This window comes from Mustela lutreola, chromosome 3 (genome assembly GCF_030435805.1).
Source record: "Mustela lutreola isolate mMusLut2 chromosome 3, mMusLut2.pri, whole genome shotgun sequence".
Classification (NCBI taxonomy): Eukaryota; Metazoa; Chordata; class Mammalia; order Carnivora; family Mustelidae; genus Mustela; species Mustela lutreola.
In genome coordinates, this window is record NC_081292.1 from 96,722,337 (window position 1) to 96,741,614 (window position 19,278).

General features: G+C 36.2%; 1 protein-coding gene across 2 annotated transcripts in view; it reads left to right on the plus strand.

Annotated features, from left to right (window-relative positions):
* UGGT1 (UDP-glucose glycoprotein glucosyltransferase 1) overlaps window positions 1-19,278 on the plus strand; it is a 127,608-nt gene that overhangs the window by 3,971 nt on the left and 104,359 nt on the right. For both annotated transcript variants that reach the window (XM_059166539.1, XM_059166540.1), the window contains exons 2-4: window positions 1,730-1,865; window positions 6,218-6,300; window positions 9,055-9,185. In XM_059166539.1, coding sequence (XP_059022522.1) covers window positions 1,730-1,865; window positions 6,218-6,300; window positions 9,055-9,185 — 350 coding nt within the window. The remainder of the gene's footprint in view (window positions 1-1,729; window positions 1,866-6,217; window positions 6,301-9,054; window positions 9,186-19,278) is intronic.

A 19,278-nucleotide genomic window follows, 5' to 3' on the forward strand; every position in this document is an offset into this window, starting at 1 on the left:
TTCACTAGCCAAGTTTTTCTGTCATACAGAGCAGGTTTCTGAGGCTGTAGTTCTGGGACCTGTAGGGGAGGAACTAAGGAGGGAAGAACTAAGAGTTCTTGAGTAGTCTGAAGTTGTATGTAAAATTTTTGGTTCTTGCTTGCTCCTCTGTAGGAAATGTCAGTAACTTTTGTTGCACTCTGAAAGGGCTACCTCCGCACCCCCAACCCTCACCCCATCCAGAAATCTGCTAACAAGTTTCAGTGTCGGGGTCTAGGTGGCTAGCCCCAGTCTTTATAAATGTTGGCTATTTATTGGTGCTTATTTATAAATGGGATATTAATTAGTCAATTAAATCAATTAAGCTGACAGTGTCTGAACTAAAAACTCTTAAAAGTAACTTTTTTATTTGGTTTAGTTTGATTTTGACCATTTGTTCTTTAGAGATACTGTGTATTATGTGAAGCAGGCTGTGGCACAACTGTTAATGCTTTTTGTAAAAATAGGGTACTGACTGATCCTCCAAGCAGTAGCTTTTTTAATCAGTATCTCAAGGAATTGGGGTGAGTCTGGTGTGAGCCTCTCCGACCGAACACTAGCATGCAGAAGCACAACTTTGCTTTGGTGTTTCTCACATATTCAAGTCTTCTTTGGATTCACATTCAAATGGGTGGAACTTAGATGCTGACTTATACGGCCTGGGGGGAAGTCTGATTAGGGTTCAGTGAGGCTGACCTCTGAGATGAAAAATCAGGCCAAAGATGCCTAGAGCTGGAGTCTTTCTGAAATGATGTTGACACCTCAGTGTGCTTGAGGAGGTTGCTGCTGGGAGTTAGGAGGCCTGCATTCGATGGCTGTGCCAATTTACCAGTGATTCCATCTTCCTTATTTTGTAGATAGGGACCCATGATTGAGTTCTAACATTCTTCATTCAGAATGGGATTTGCATTTACACTCAAGACCCATCTGTTAGCCCTCTGGGGCTGCTGTGACAAAGTACCAAACTGTGTGGCTAAGAGCAATGACGGTTCCTTGTCTTCAGTTTTGGAGGCCAGAGATTCTAAATCAAGGTGTCACAGGACCATATTCCCTCTGAAATCTGTAGGGGAGGGTCTTTCTTTGCCTCTTCCAGCATTTGCTAGCCCTAGGTGTTCTGTTCTGTGGTTTGCAGTATAGTTTCAGCGTTTGCCTGTCTTCTCTGGCATTCTCCCTGTGTCTGTTCACATGGTGTTCCCACTGCATGCCTGTCTCTCTGTCCACATTTTCCATTTTTTTATAACACCAGTCTTTTTGGATTTGGGCCCACCCTAATGACCTCATTTTAACTGGATTTCTTCTGTTAAGACCATTTCCAAATAAGTTTGTATTTTGAGGTGCTGGGTTAGGACTTTTGGGGGGACACTATTAATACCCATCATTTACATTTTCATCTGCCTCAGCTTTGTTTACTCTTATGGTTCATAAAGTATGATTGTGTGCTCCCTGCTGTGCTACCAACTGATTTAGACCTGTGTATAGTTTAGGCACCCCACGATGGGATGGAGTCTTTATAGGAAAGAGTATATGATCGACACCTTTAGTTATATATCAGTCACTCAGCAAGTTGAAACCATGGAGAGATTAGGTGCTGTTAAATTTCAGAAGCATTTCCATTTCTGTAATTTTCATGTTACTTTGTGTCTCTAAGTATTAAGATTCAGGTTTAAACATTTCTTTGTGGCAAAACCTTTTTTTTTTTTTTTCTTTTTAGGGGTTTGCTATAAAATGGGACTTATGACTATATTCACTGGACTATGGCTGTTTTCCTCAGTAAAGGCAGATTCAAAAGCCATTACAACCTCTCTTACGACAAAATGGTTTTCCACTCCATTGTTGTTAGAAGTCAGGTAAGAAGACATCTTTTTTTTCTTTCATGTGTTTGAGTAAAAATGTAGGATCTGCTAGTGAGTATTCAGGAGCTTTTTTAGGAAGTGAGATTATCATCACATGCATTTAGTCAGTGCCTCTTGCAGTGTGCATTGTGCTGTGTGCTAGTCAGAGGCTGTTAGAACACAGAATCTGTCAGTAGGATATGGTAATATTGATTCATAGAGATACTTAGGGACTTCTTTGGACAAATTTATTGAATTGGTTAAATCATCTTCCAAGAAACGTGTACATGTGGTAATAAAGGAAGAGAGAGTTGTACTTAAAGGAATTTTTCTATTTATTTGAAAAAGGTTTTAAGAGGTGTTTAATAAAAGAGAAAGAAGAGAGTTTGTCAAGATTCGGGGAGAGAGGGCCTGCTCCTTCTAAGAAGTTGGTAGAAGACCTTGAGATATGAGAGCACAGAAGGGAGGCTGAGGACAAGGCTAGATTTTATCCAAGATTTTACTTGTTCCACATTTTAACATCTCCAAAATTAAGGTGCATTTTAATGAAATCAAGATGTTATCTTACAATTAAAATTGGTAACATTTTCCTTTTTAGTGTTTCATAAAAGCGGTATGTCTTAAAACTGACAGTGTCTTAAAATCAATACAATACAATAAAGAAATACAATACAATAAAATACAAAATCAAATAAAATACAGTAGTCAATGATTTCTTGGGAGATTTTGTATTCCAAGTGTATTTTTTAGTTAGTGTTTATAAAATAAATAACTAGTTATCTCTCTTTTAAAAAGTCAGTGTTTTGCTTATAGAGGGAAACTTATTTTTATTGTATCTGAAATAATATATATCTAGGACTTACAGGGAATCATTCTAAAGCATAAATTTCGGTAGATTGAATGGTAAGCAGTTGGTAAATCTCAGAATTTGATAGTGCTAGAAATTTGAACTGTTGCATTACTTCAGTTAACTTTGGTCTATCTTTGTATTCTTCAACTTTAGAATTTCATCTTCTAACATTTCCTCCTTCATTCCTAGAAAAATGTGAATGAAGAGTTTTTGTTGTGTTGATTGTGTTTATGAATAGTGGCATCTTCTAAGGAAACAGCTTCATTTGGAATTGATAAAAGAGGACCAGTGGGAAAGTGGGACTTTTAGGATCTGATTTTGGCTTGCTGAGGAGCCTCATGGATTTTCTGCTGATCAGACTTAAGCTTGTATCACTCCTCTGTGCCTCCCTTCTCTCAACAATAAAATGGCCAAAAGAAAAAATTACTACTACATTTATTTCACAGCAGTGTTACAAGTTGATAAATGGATTGAACTCTTCCAGTGTCAGAACTTTATTAGATGGAGAGGCACTTCTAAGTAAAGTGACCGAAGGTTGGTTGAGATCTGACTGCCTGAGCAGACTCTAATAGTTGACCTTTTTTGCCCTCCAGTTTTATTTTGGATGATTTGTCTGGTGTAAATCTAAGTGTTTAGGATTTACTATCACTTTCTAAATAATTTTGTGCAATTAACTGTAACATGTTTTATAGTACTTTGCTTGGCATTCTTTATTGAGTGCCACTCAGTTACTCTCACTTAGAATAATTTTTTTTGGTTTTGTACATTGTTTCAGAAGATTTTTATGGCATATACTTATGGGATTTTTGAGAAAGTATGTTAAAACTGTCAGTCTTAATTAACTCATTTTTTTCAGTTTCGTTGATCTCTGTGAAGTGAATAATGTATATCACTTCCTCCACCAACTTTGCATTTTACAAATATTGCCCCTTTTCATGATTTTCTGACCATTTGCCATTTTGGTTGATTATTTTTAGTCCTCTTCTTTGGCTGTTTGCAGACATTTTGGCAAGGTAATGGGACATCTAGGCAACTCAGAAATAAGTTGAGCATTATTAGAAATCCTCGATATTTGCCTCCAGAAGTAGCTGAAGCCACCATTCTTCCCTCCTAGGTCCATGGAGGACATTGATGGCAGATCATAGCATTGTCCATCTGAATGAGGGAGAGGGGACAGAATGTATCTCTACACATTGAGACATGCAACTACCACAGATATTTTGCCTTCCCTGCATCTAGTCCTTAGGGACTAAAAATATTCCCATGTTATTTTTAGGTTAAGCCTGATCCTAATGAAGCAGTTGTAGCTTTCTAGTTGTTTATGAAGTGATATATATTTAATTGAAGTAGAACAGCCATAATTACTAACAGAAATATTGTATAAGTAAAGTACTATTATTAAAATAGAAACCAATAATCATTTGTTGAGTACTCGATACTGTAATGGCCCAAGAATTCAGCATGATAGAGATCAAATAGATTTGAGTTTGCATTCCAGATTTTTGATTTGCTAATTCTATGCCCTTAAGCAAATCAATAACCTCTCTTGAGTTACAGTTTCTTTATTCTAAAAATGATTCTAAATCAGGGTGGCTGTGAGGATTTAAGGACATGAGTGAATATGCCAAGCATAGTGCCTGTCACATAGTAAGCCCTCCTTAAATATTCATTTCCCTTCCCTTTCTACTTCTTTATGGAAGAAAGACCATTTCTGATCTCCCAACAATAACTCTGGAAATCTAGAAAACAAGTTACCAGATTTTTGCTATCTGGTGGACATTCAGGTTGTTTATGTATTTTTTTCTTTCTTTTGTCGTTGATTAAAAACTTTTTATTGTGATCTTTCAAAACATTTGTAAGTGGAATGGTACATATAATGTGCTCTCCCTCTACCTGTCACCCAGTTTTAGCTCTTATCAACTCAAGTGGATTAATCCATAACTACCACTACCCTCCTCCTTTATCCCCTTGGACTATTTTAAAACAAATCCTAGATATCATATAATTTCATCTGAAAAACTGTAGCTGTTTTACTCAGTGGAATAAATAAGAAGTGAAACAACAATTTAAAATGAAAAGCAAACAAACTGAATTATACTGTAAACAAATGGCAGCATTCCTTTTAACATTATCTTGTATTGTTCTTACCCTCCTTGGATTAGTTCAGTGAATCTAGTAATTAATTTTCTTAGGCCTCTTTGAAACTTATGTGTCATAAGACTTATTTATGCAGTGGGTTGAAGGAGAATATATATTTCAAGTTTTCCTGTAATTATATGAGGAGCATATATTTATTTGCAGTTGGCCTTTAAAGGAGGGTCTTAGCTTCAGTGAATCCTTGTTCTCACCATTATAACCTTTGAGTGTATTATCCTTCCCCCCTTTTCCACAAGCCTATCTTGTGAATGCAGCTTTAATTTGTGAATTTAGTGTTTATTTGAATATCATAATCTATTTGTCTTAATATCTTGTTTTCTTAGGCCATAAGCCTAGAAAGCTTAGAAAAATCCCACATTCAAGGAGGTACTAAATAATTTAATAAATTATGATAATGGGTATTTTCAGAAACCTATTTTTAGAGAGGCTGTGTGTTACCAGGAAATGTTTCTTATTTTTCCCATATTTCTGTGTCTAGCTGTGGAGTAGAATGAGAGTTGTACACCCCAGTGTTGACAAGTAATGGGAAAGTCTTCCTTTGGCTAGGTAAGCTGAGATCCAGATCTGTAGTTTGCTTTAAGACAGTGAAAGATCACCACTACGTTAGTATTCCGTCTCAGAGGAGAAGATGACTAATTTACATGAATCATTTGATCAGTATACACATTTTCTTTTAGTGATTTTAGGCTCTGGAATGAAGGGAAATTTAGAATGGCCATTATGTAGGTCTGTAGAGTAAAGTCAAGAAAAATTTAAGGTGGCATTAAGTTCTAAGAACTTATTTTATTAAACTGAAATTTGGTGATCTTAAAAATTTGGATTTATGGATATTAAAAGATTACAACATGCTGCCTTTAGTCTCCTAGAAATTTCTCTAGGGTTCATGTTTTCCTTGGGAGAACCTTAGGTAAAACATTTTTTTTTTTTTTTTTTTTTTGTAATTTGTAAGGTCTTTCAGAGAATAAATGAACAGAACTAGTACCAGAATTGTCAGTTTGTAATTCTGCTATTACCAACAGCGTTTTCAACAAAATGGGGTTTCATAAGATTTATTTATATTGGAACTTTCCTCTTGTTACATAGTTGTTCCAGGTTTCTTATGGAATACCTATTAGGCTATTAATATGAATAAGTGAGTAAGCTACTAAGCTAATTAGTTATCAATAGTCAATAAGCTAATAGGACTTGCTTATCATTAGAATATATATTATACATGCTTGTGTATAATGTATATTATAAAAGCCAAACTCTGGACATTTGGAAACTTAAAAACCTATTTTTACTTTCTTTAGTAATGTAGCATACATTAGAAGATTTTATTAAGTTGTTTTATATCTGATATTTCCCCCTTTTCTCCCAGTGAGTTTTTAGCAGAAGACAGTCAAGAGAAATTTTGGAATTTTGTAGAAGCCAGTCAAAATATTGGATCATCCGATCATCACGGTAAAATTGAAGCAAATGCTTCTTTGACTTTGGTATCTGGGAAAATATTAGGAAAAAATGGTCTCTTTCACAGTATTTATGGCTTAGTAATTAAAGGAAAATGTTTTTATCTTAATGACTAGAGTTGTGATGGTAGTCAGCAGAGCCAACACAAACTAATGCTTTTGAAGCAGTTTATCACTTTGTCTATAAGTACTACCTTTGATTTCTTTCTCCCTGCTTGTTTTTGTTCTTTTGTATTATTTTATTAGAAGTGCTATATGAATATTTTATAGAAGTCAAATTCATTTAAAATCATTTAGTATTAACTTAATTACCATTGATTTGATTCCCTTTTTCTTTTCTTATGAACTAATTGCACAGCTGATCTATTCTCGTTAGGTTTGTTATCATTAAGTTAGTGCCATCCAAAATGTTTCCTGTTACGCCTGCCAGCCCCCACAGCTTGAGTGTTGAGGTATCAGATGAATGCCAATGTCAACTGTATCACTTGTTTACAGTTTATGATGTGCATTCACACTTTCTAGTTCAATATAAGCTTTATGGATATTTGTAGTATAAACATTACTAGTTAAAGATGCAGATAACTTAGGTAGCTAAAACCTTGAATGTTACGTTGACAGGCCTTGTTGTAGAGGAAGTGTGTGAAAACAAAGTGATTGCTATTAGTATTTAACTGAATTGATTTTAACTTTTTGATTTTTAGTTAAAATAATACAAATTTTAAAAGCCAAGTCTGAATTTCTTTTTTGTGATATTAGTACATAAAGGTTTGAGCAAGTATCTGTAGTTTGAGTTACATAATTTAGAGTCAAATGGAATTGTTTGTGTTACCAAAAAGAATCATTTTACTTTTAGTTTACAGTTTCATAAAACAAATTTATTGAAGTGGGTTTTATAATGAAATTTGAACTCTGATGTTTAAAATGAAATTTCCTCAATATAAATGATAATGTGTTCTTGGTTAAAGTTGGGGTAGTATGAATTCTTGAAAGTGATCATAAAAGTGTGTTAAATATTTTATTTGAAATATTATCCATTGTCCCACCACCCAAAGGTATTGACCATTAACAATCTGGCAACATTTTAAGTATTTCTTTCTGGTGTCTTTTTCTGCTTAGAAGATGCTAATGCCATATAGAACCTTTTATATTTTACTTTTTAAAATGTTAGTTATATTCCTTAAAAATACTTTTTGATACATAATATATGATTTAATAGTCAAGCTTTTAAAAGGCTTATAAAGAAAAATCTTGTTCTTTCCCGGTCCCCCTCCTGTTTCTCCCTTGCTTTTTATAACTGTTTAAATTATTTTGTTTAGCCTTCAGTGTTTTTTTTTAAATAAATACATCATATGTATTCTTATTTCTCATTCTTTCTTAACAGTAAAAAAGATAGCTCACTATGTACAGTTGACCCTTGAATAACATGGGTTTGAACTGCATGGGTTGACTTATACTCAGATTTTTTTTTCTGTAAATACAGTGTAGTACTTAAATGTATTTTCTCTTTATGGTTCCATTTTTTTTTTTTTTTAAGATTTTGTTTGTTTATTTGACAGAGAGAGGGAGCACAAGTAGGCAGAGCGGCAGGCAGAGGGAGAGGGAGAAGCAGGCTCTCTGCTTATTATATAATTATATTATTATATGCATATGTTAATTGCATATAACATACAAGATGTGTGTTAATTTACTTTTATGTTATCAATATAGCTTCCTGTCACCTATAGGCTATTAGTAGTTTTGGGGGAGTCAAAGTTATATGTGGATTTTTTTTTTTTTTAAGATTTTATTAATTTATTTGACAGACAGAGATCACAAGTAGGCAGAGAGGCAGGCAGAGAGAGGGGGAAGCAGGCTCCCCGCCGGGCAGAGAGCCTAATGTGGGGCTGGATCCCAGGACCCTGAGATCATGACCTGAGCCGAAGGCAGAGGCTTAACCCACTGAGCCACCCAGGCACCCCTATATGTGAATTTTTGACTGATGGAGCAATTGATGCCCCTAAACCCTGTGTTGTTCAAGGTTCAACTATATATTGCTTTGTACCTTGCGTTTTAACAATATATTCTGGGGAGTTTTTCATACTGGTACATATATTTTTTTTTTTTTCCAGCTCAGATAGTTTGTTCTAGTTGTTTAAATGCTTCTTCCCAAACTACAGTTTTGTTAATATCCTTTTATACTCTGTACTTCCTCATCACACTGCTCAGTTTTGTTGGGTTATTTGAGTGAATAACAAACATATGGTAGGCACTGGGGATACAAAGATAAATACAATAAACCTTCTGCCTGTGGGGGCTCAAAAACTATTTGGAGAGAGGTAGGTAGTGAATAAATAATTTTGTAAATGATGTGGTAATTGAAAGAGGTAAGCAGAGAAATAGTATAGGATCAAAGAAAAGATGTACTTGTTCCAGTGAGGCATGGGGTAGGGCTTGGGAGTGACTTTGAAGAGTAGGTGATGTCACAGCTGAATTCTTGTGGAGGTATGTAGGAGTTAGTCATCCAGGTAAGTGGGATAGATGCAGTCCAGGTAGAGGGAATAATGTGAACAAAGGGAAGAAGGGTGGAAGAGTCCAATTACTTCCTGTATTCTAGGGAATTCTAAGCATTTGACAACAGTTCCAGATAGGAGAGTGGTAACATTTTGCCACCATATACCTCTGTAACACATAGCTTTATACGTTATGAACTATCTTATTTGCATATATCTAGTCATGTGTAATTATTTTGGATAATGTTCTTCTTTGACAGGTACTGATTATTCCTATTATCACACAATATTAGAAGCTGCATTTCAGTTTCTGTCACCTCTACAGCAGAATTTGTTGAAATTTTGCTTGTCCCTTCATTCGTATTCAGCTACAATTCAAGCCTTCCAGCAGGTAAATTCAGTGCTTAGAGATAAGAGTATTTTTTATGGCTGGTATAACATGATGATTGGATATATTGTGGTTGTGCTGGCATTGTGTTACAGAGCTATAACTTTTCTGATTGAAATTTCTGAGGATTTGTTTATAAATAGAAAACAAAGCTGGCATTAAATCTTCAGATCACAGGTTTTTTTTTTTTTTTTTTTTTAGTAAAAAAACATAATTTACACTATTTTCTTTTTTAAAAAGAAAAGAAAAGAATATCCACACATAAATGAAACTACCAGACTTTTTATATAGCACAGCATAGGAGATACAGCCTTATTAAACCAATTGACCATGAATCAGATCACAGCCGTAGATCTAAAAGCAGTTCTCAGGAAATTCAGGGGATGGGAAATACAAAGCAATATCACAGGGGTAATAAGAGTATCTGGAATGTAGGAAAATTTGTAGTTAAATGATCTGATTTCTCAACAAATGTTATAAGGAAAGAAAGGAGGGAAGGAAGAACTTCAAGAGAGACTTAAAATATGTGTCATCTTAATGCAGTGTGTGGATCTTATTGGATTTTGAGTTGAACAGACTGCCTTTGTAAAAAAAAAAAAGGAATTGAAGATGAGCATACACCGATCATATATTTGATGTAAAAGAAATGTTAATTTTAAAAACACTGTCTTATTATAAAATAAAGGAGGCATAGAAAACCACTCACAAGAAATATGTAGTATAATGAATTTTTGCGAAGTGAGTACTCGTAATTTTCCCCCAGGTCGAAAAGTAAAACTTAGGCCCTCTGGCAGCCGGCCCTTCTTGTGCTCTGCTCTTATCACGGCTACCTTTTACCCTCCCAACAAGAGGGTATCAACCTCTGTTTGAAATGACTTGCTGCACTTCTTTATCATTATATTGCCTGAGTGCATCTCCACACAATAGTTTAGTCTTGCTAAGTTTTAAAAATTTTGATAATTGTTTTTTGGTCGGGGGGCATTGAATTTACAGGTTCTTCTTCTATTCCTTTCTTTTCTTTGAATAATTTTTTTTGCCGTCTGTATTTTGTTGATCACATGTTGGTACTCATGATGCAGTTCAACTTTTTCTCTGTCTGTTTCTGGCACGTTGGCAGCTGATCTAGAGGCTCAGTGAGAATTGTGTTTCATCCTTTTGGCAAGTGCATAGGTAGTGTTCTGTTTCATTAGGAGATGCTTAATGTCTTTCTTAACTCTTTTTGATTTAGCAGTTAGTCCTGCTCTATGCTTAATCCATTAATTCTTTGTGGAATGTAAAGTGGTGACTCTCATTCTTTTTTTGTTGTTGTATATACTGTCACCTGGTGCTGTTTATGTGGGGAAGACAGAATACATCCTTGAGTCTTTCCTGCCATTTACCAGATTTTTGAATGAGTTTGGTTCACTAGAATCCTTTTACTTTAACCATTTAGTTTTTTTTGTTTCAACTTTTTTTGGTGGGAAAATGTAGGTAAGGTAATATTTATCATCTTGGGCATTAATTTAAGTGTGCAGTATGATGGTATTTAGGACATTCTTATTGTTATGCAAATATCACCATAGTTCATCTTCAGAACTCCTTTCATCTTGCAAAACTAAAACTTTATATTCCTCAAATAATAACTTTCCATCCCCCCTTACCCTCTCCCCCTTGGCTGGTAACCACCATTCTATTTTCCATCTCTGAGTTTGCCCATTTTAGATACCTCATTTAAGTGGAATTGTACAGTGTTTGTCCTTTTGTGTCTGGCTTATTTCTCATAGCATAATGTTTTTAAAGTTCATCCATGTCGTACCATGTATCAGAATTTAATTTCTTTTTATAACTGAATGTTATTCCATTGGATGTATATAACACATTTGATTTCTCCATTCATCTGTTACTGGGCATTTGGATTGTTTCTTCCTTTGGCTATTGTGAATAATGCTGCTTGGAACATTGGTTTATGACTGTCTGGTTGAGTCTCTGTTTTTAGTTCTTTTGGGTGTATACAGAAGAGTGTAACTCATGGATCATGTGACAATTCTGTACTTAACATTTTAAGGAATTACCAAACTGTTTGCATAGCAGCTGCACCATTTTACATTCCCACCAGTAATGTATCAGGATTTCACTTTTCCCACATACTTCCCAGCACTCGGGTTATTTTCTGGTTTTTGATACTGGCTGTCCTCATAGGGGGGAAGTGGTATCTTGTGGTTTTGATTTTCATTTCCTTAATGACCAGCAATGTGGAGCATCTTGTCATGTGTTTATTGGCCATCTGTGTTTCTTCTTTGGAGATTTGTCCTTTATTTGTTGTTACCCATTTTTCAGGTGGATTGATTTTTGTTGTTGTCGTAGGAGTATTTTTTTTTTTAAGGATTTTTTATTTTATGCATTCGACAGACAGAGATCACAAGTAGGCAGAGAGGCAGGCAGAGAGGCAGGCAGAGAGAGGGGGAAGCAGACTCCCTGCCAAGCAGAGAGCCCGATGTGGGGCTCGATCCCAGGACCCTGAGATCATGACCTGAGCTGAAGGCAGAGGCTTTAACCCACTGAGCCACCCAGGCGCCCCTGTTGTAGGAGTTTTTTTTATATACTCTGGCTTTTAATCATTTATTAAATATATACTTGTCAAATATTTTCTCATGTTCTGTGGGTTGCCTTTCAACTGTTGGTAGTGTCCATTGATACACAAAATTTTTAAATTTTGATGAAGCTTTTTTATCTTATTTTTGCTTTTGTTGCCTGTGCTTTTGGTGTCGTATCCAAGAAGTCATAACCAAATCCAGTGTCATGAAACTTTACCCCTATGTTTTCTTCTAAGAGTTCTATGGTTACATATTATCTCTCAAGTTAGGTCTTTGATCCATTTGGAATTTATTTTTGTATATGCTATAGAGTAAGAATCCATCTTCATTCTTTTGCCTGTAGATATCTAGTTTTCCCAGCATCATTTGTTGAGGGACTGTCCTTTTTCTATTGATTAGTCTTAGCACCCTTATTGAAAATCAGTTGAGTATATGTATGAGGGTTTACTTCTGGGTTTTTATTCCATTGATTGATATGTCTTTATTTGTGAAAGTACTATAATGTATTGATTACTGAGCTTTGTACTAAATTTGGAAAACAAAGTGAGTATTCTACTGAGTTCTTTTGATGTAATGCTGGTAGTCTTTGATTGCTTCCTTGCTCTCTGGGTATGGTAAGTAGTTTCAGATTTATCTTGTATGTCTCTGGCCATAGATTTGAGATCCACTATTTCTGTAGGAGGCTCATTAAAATTTTTTGTTTGCTTGTTGTTTTCTTTTGGTAGGAATGGTATTTTAAGAGCACAGTCTAGGCACTAGGGATACGCACTGCAATGGGTTGGTCATTGTATTTAGGACTCTTAAATGGGTAGAGGTAGGAGGTGACTACTTGTATATCTAAAGGCAAAATAGATAGAGCTATGTAAAGATGAAATACTTCATGTGTTCATACTGATATTTCCAATTCAAATTAAGGACAACTTTGTTACTGCTATAGGTCTTTTCTTCCACACTAAGAATATGGGTTCTCAAGGTTATAAGGGATGGTAGAATTAGACTATCTTGTGGTTTACTTGTTTGTTTTATCCATGTTACATACATAGTAACCTTAATAACAGTAGTCCTTCCATTTCCACAATTACATCTTCTTCTTTCTTTCTTTTTCTTCCTTCTTTTCTTTTCTTTCTTTTCTTCTTTTTTTAAAGTAAGCCCCACGCCTAGTGCAGAGCCTAGTGTGGGGCTTGAATTGAGGTCAAGACCTGAGCTGAGATCAAGAGTTGGACTGACTGAGCCACTCAGGTGCCTCCACAATTACATTTTTATAAACAATTAAAAATTTTTCTTTTGGCTTAGTGATCCCCATTTTCCCTTCCCCCACTTTTAAAAATGAATATATTCTAACCTAGAGCATAGATGTTTCATATTAGAGTATGAAAGTATTAGAGAGTATGTTTCATACTCTCTCCTTGAACCCTCATTTCATCTTAGTTCTATAAGTCATATCTTTAATGCTCAACCACCAGTCCTTTTTTTTTACTTGCATGATTTATTTTTTTTTAAATTAACATATAATGTATTATTAGCCCTAGGGTACAGGTCTGTGAATCTTCAGGCTTACACACTTCACAGTACTCACCATAGCGCATAACCACCCCAGTGTCCATAACCCATCCATCTTCTCCCTACCCCTCTCCCCACTGCAACCCTCAGTTTGTTTTGTGAGATTAAGAGTCTCTTATGGTTTGTCTCCCTCCCAATCCCATCTTGTTTCATTTTTTCCTTCTCTACCCCCCAAACCCCCTACTTTGCCCCTCAAATTCCTCATATCAGGGATATCATTTGATAACTGTCTTTCTCTGATTGACTTATTTCGCTCAGCATAATACCCTCTAGTTACATCCACATCGTTGCAATGGCAAGATTTCATTTCTTTTGATGGCTGCATAGTATTCCATTTTGTGTGTGTATGTGTGTGTGTATGTATGTATATATATATCACATCTTCTTTATCCATTCATCTGTTGATGGACATCTAGGTTCTTTCCATAGTTTGGCTATTGTGGACTTTGCTGTTATAAACATTTGGGTGCATATGCCCTTTCGGATCACTACATTTGTATCTTTAGGGTAAATACCCAGTAGTGCGATTGCTGGGTCATAGGGGGTAGCTCCGTTTTCAACTTTTTGAGGAACATCCATGCTGTTTTCCAGAGTGGTTGCACCAGCTTGCATTCCCACCAAGAGTGTAGGAGGGTTCCCCTTTCTTTACATCCTCGCCAGCATCTGTCATTCCCTGACTTGTTGATTTTAGCCATTCTAACTGGTGTGAGGTGATATCTCATTGTGGTTTTGATTTGTATTTCCCTGATGCCGAGTGGTGTGGAGCACTTTTTCATGTGTCTGTTGGCCATCTGGATATCTTCTTTGCAGAAATGTCTGTTCATGTCCGATGTCCATTTCTTGATTGGATTATTTGTTCTTTGGGTGTTGAGTTTGCTAAGTTCTTTATAGATTTTGGATACTTGCCCTTTATCTAATATGTCATTTGCAAATATCTTCTCCCATTCTGTCAGTTGTCTTTTTGTTTTGTTGACTGTTTCCTTTGCTGTGCAAAAGCTTTTGATCTTTATGAAGTCCCAATAGTTCCTTTTTGCCCTTGTATTTCTTGTCTTTGGGGATGTTTCTAGGCAGAAGTTAGCTGTGGCTGATGTCGAAAAGGTTGTTGCCTGTGTTCTCCTCAAGGATTTTGATGGGTTCCTTTCTCACATTGAGGTCTTTCATCCATTTGGAGCCTATTTTTGTGTGTGGTGTAAGGAAATGGTCCAGTTTCATTTTTCTGCATGTGGCTGTCCAATTTTCCCAACATCATTTGTTGAAGAGACTCTTTTTTCCATTGGACATTCTTTCCTGCTTTGCCAAAGATTAGTTGACCATAGAGCTGAGGGTCCATTTCTGGGCTTTCTATTCTTTTGCATTGATCTATGTGTCTGTTTTTGTGCCAGTACCGTACTGTCTTGATGAAGACAGCTTTGTAATAGAGCTTGAAGTGTGGAATTGTGATGCCACCAACTTTGTCTGTCTTTTTCACCATTCCTCTGGCTATTCGAGGCCTTTACTGGTTCCATATAAATTTTAGGATTATTTGTTCCATTTATTTGAAAAAAATGGATGGTATTTTGATAGGGTTTGCATTAATGTATAGATTGCTTTAGGTAGCATAGACATTTTCACAATATTTGTTCTTCCAATCCATGAGCTTGGAACATTTTTCCATTCTTTGTCTTCCTCAATTTCTTTCATGAGTACTTTATAGTTTTCTGAGTACAGATTCTTTGCATCTTTGGTTAGGTTTATTCCTAGGTATCTTATGGTTTTGGGTGCAATTGTAAATGGGATTGACTCCTTAATTTCTCTTTCTTCTGTCTTGTTGTTGGTGTATAGAAGTGCAGCTGATTTCTGTGCATTGATTTTATATTTTGAGACTTTACTGAATTCTTGTATGAGTTCTAGCAGATTTGGTGTGGAGTCTTTGGGTTTTCCACATAAAGTATCATATCATCTACAAAGAGTGAGAGTTTGACTTCTTCGCTGATTCAGATGCCTTTAATTTCTTTTTGTTGTCTGATTGCTGAGGCTAGGACTTCTAGGACTGTTTTGAATAGCAGTGGTGATAATGAACATCCCTGCTGTGTTCCTTACCTTAATGGAAAAGCTCTCAGTTTTTCTCCATTGAGAATGATATTCGCTGTGGGTTTTTCATAGATGGCTTTGGTAATATTGAGGTATGGACCCTCTATCCCTACACTTTGAAGAGTTTTGAGCTCAAGAAAGGGTGCTATACTTTGTCAAATGCTTTTTCAGCATCTGTTGAAAATATCATATGGTTCTTGTTCTTTCTTTTTATTAATGTCTTGTATCACATTGATTGATTTGCGGATGTTGAATCAACCTTGCAGCCCTGGAATAAATCCTGCTTGGTCATGGTAAATGATTCCTTTTAATATACTGTTGGATCCTGTTGGCTAGGTTGATGAGTATTTTTGTATTGGTGTTCATCAAGGATATTGGTCTGTAATTCTCTTTTTTGATGGGGTCTTTGTCTGGTTTTGGGATCAAGGTAATGCTCGTCTCATAAAATGAATTTGGAAGTTTTCCTTCCATTTCTATTTTTTGGAACAATTTCAGGAGAATAGGAATTAATTCTTTAAAAGTTTGGTAGAGGACACCTGGGTGGCTCATTGGGTGGGGCCTCTGCCTTCGGCTTGGGTCTTCATCTCAGGGTCCTGGGATCGAGCCCTGCATTGGGCTCTCTGCTCAGTGGGGACCCTGCTTCCCCCCCTCTCTCTGCCTGCCTCTCTGCCTATTTGTGATCTCTCTCTCTCTGTCAAATAAATAAAATCTTAAAAAAAAACCAAACAACTTGGTAGAATTTCTCTGGGAAGCTATCTGGCTCTGGGCTCTTGTTTGTTGGGAGATTTTTGATGACTGCTTCAATATCCTTACTGGTTATGGGTCTGTTCAGGTTTTCTATTTCTTCATGGTTCAGTTTTGGTGGTTTATATGTCTCTCGGAATGCGAGATTGTCAAATTTGCTGGTGTATAGTTGCTCGTAATATGTTTTTTATAATTGTTCATATTTCTTTGGTGTTAGTTGTGACCTCTCCTCTTTCATTCATGATTTTATTTATTTGGGTCCTTTCTCTTTTCTTTTTGATAAGTCTGGCCAGGGGTTTATCAATCTTATTGATTCTTTCAAAGAACCAACTCCCAAGTTTCGTTGATTTGTTCTACTGCTCTTTTGGTTTCTTTTTTATTGATTTCTGCTCTGACCTTTAGATTTCTCTTTTGCTAGGTTTAGGCTTTCTTTGCTGTTCTTTCTCCAGCTCCTTTAGGTGTAGGGTTAGGTTGTGTATTTGAGACCTTTCTTGTTTCATTGAGAAAGGCTTGTATTGCTATATATTTTCCTCTCAGGACTTCCTTTGCTGTGTCCCACAGATTTTGAACAGTTGTGCTTTCATTATCATATTTTTCCATCAATTCTTTCAATTCTTCTTTAATTTCCTGGTTGACCCATTCATTCTATAGTAGTATGCTCTTTAGACTCCATGTATTTGAGTTCTTTCCAACTTTCCTCTTGTGATTGAGTTCTATCTTCAGAGCATTGTGGTCTGAAAATATGCAGGGAATGATCCTCGTCTTTTGGTACTGGTTGAGACCTGATTTGTGACCCAGAATATGATCTGTTCTGGAGAATGTTCCATGTGCACAGAGAAGAATGCGTATTCTGTTGTTTTGGGATGGAATGTTCTGAATATATCTGTGATGTCCATTCGATCCAGTGTGTCATTTAAGGCCTTTATTTCCTTGTTCATTTGCTTGGATGATCTGTCTATTTCAGTGAGGGGAGTGTTAAAGTCCCCTACTATTATTGTGTTATTGTCAATGCGTTTCTTTGATTTTGTTATTAATTTGTTTATATAGTTGGATGCTGCCATGTTAGGGGCATAGATATTTAAAATTGTTAGATCTTCTTGTTGGACAGACCCTTTGAGTATGATATAGTATCCTTCCTCACCGCTTATTATAATTTTTGGCTTAAAATCTAATTTATCTGATACAAGGATTGCTACCCCAACTTGCTTTCTTTTTTTAAAAATTTATTTATTAAACAGACAGAGATCACAAGTAGGCAGAGAGGCAGGCAGAGAGAGAGGAAGGGAAGCAGGCTCCCTGCTGAGCAGAGAGCCCGATGCTGGGCTCGATCCCAGGACCCTGGGATCATGACCTGAGCTGAAGGCAGAGGCTTCAACTCACTGAGCCACCCAGGTGCCCCCCAGCTTTCTTTTGATGTCCATTAGCGTAGTAAATTGTTTTCCACCCCCTGACTTTAAATCTGGACGTGTCTTTGGGTGTAAAATGAGTTTCTTGTAGGCAGCATATTGATGGGTTTTTTTCTTTTTTTATCCATTCTGATACCCTGTGTCTTCTGATTGGGTCATTTAGCTCGTTTACATTCAGGGTAACTATTGAGAGATATGAATTTAGTGCCATTGTATTGCCTGTAAGGTCACTGTTAACTGTATATTGTCTCTGTTCATTTCTGGTCTACTATTTTTAGGCTCTCTCTTTGCTTAAAGGACCCCTTTCAGTATTTCCTGTAGGGCTTGTTTGGTGTTTACAAATTCTTTTAGTTTTTGTCTTGGAAGCTTTTTATCTCTCCTTCTATTTTCTTTTTTCTTTCTTTTTTTTTTTTTTTAAAGATTTTATTTATTTATTTGACAGAGAGAGATCACAAGTAGGCAGAGAGGCAGGCAGAGAGAGAGAGAGGGAAGCAGGCTCCCTGCTGAGCAGAGAGCCCCATGCGGGACTTGATCCCATGATCCTGAGATCATGACCTGAGCCGATGGCAGCGGCTTAACCCACTGAGCCACCCAGGTGCCCCTCTCCTTCTATTTTCAATGATAGTCTAGCTGGATATAGTATTCTTGGCTGCGTGATTTTCTCATGAAAATCACTGAGTATATCATGCCAGTTCTTTCTGGCTTGCCAGGTCCCTGTGGAGAAGTCTGTTGCCAATCTAATATTTTTACCATTGTATGTAGCAGACTTGTTGTCCCTGGCTGCTTTCAGGATTTTCTCTTTGTCACTAAGACTTGTAAATTTTACTGTTAGACGATGGGGTGTCACCAGTAGTCTTTTTGCCACATGTCTTTAGTTAGTTGGCTTTTCTGACTCTTGCTTACTGGTAGATTCCTCAAGAGGGGCTCATGGGAACAATATTTCCTCAGTTTTGCATGTTTATATATGTTAGATATAAAGTCCTTGCTTTATATCTTCTTTCCTATGCTTGAACATATTTCTTTTTCTTTTACCATAAAGTCTTCTTGGAGAAAGTTGGATAATAATCTTGTTTTCTTTCTCTTAAAGTCTCTTGGTCCTTTTGTCTAGATCCCTGAAGGATTATTAATTTTTCTTTAACATGGCTTACACTATATTCTAGTGAATTATGATGTTGAAAAAATTGGAGAGTGATTGTCCTGGGTCAGTATTCTCAGATACCCAATATGTACTTACTAATAGAGAGTTTCAGATCATTTTTTATTTCAAGAATGGTTTCTTAAAACTTAAGTTTTTTCTAGTCCCTTGTTTTGGAATTCATATAATCTCTCCCTGCATGTTGAACTTTCTTTGCCTAGCTTCTTTGTCACTTTCTCTGAATTGCTTTCTCTTTATTTCTTTTTGATTTTTAAATATTTCCTTCTTCTGTCTTCTGTTTCTTTAAGTCATTACTTCTCATGTTTGTTTTTGTGCCCCTTCTAGTTTAGTCTCAATTTCTGCAATGATTTTTCTTTCTTCTTCTTCTTCTTTTTTTTTTTTTTAAAGATTTTATTTATTTGACACAGAGAGAGACAGTGATAGAGGGAACACTAGCAGGGGGAGTGGGAGAGGGAGAATCAGGTTTCCCACTGAGCAGGGAGCCTGGTCAGGACCCTGGGATCACAACCTGAACTGAAGGCAGACGCTTAATGACTAAGTCACCTAGGCATTCCTTGCAATGATTTTTCTTTTATAGATTCTTTTCT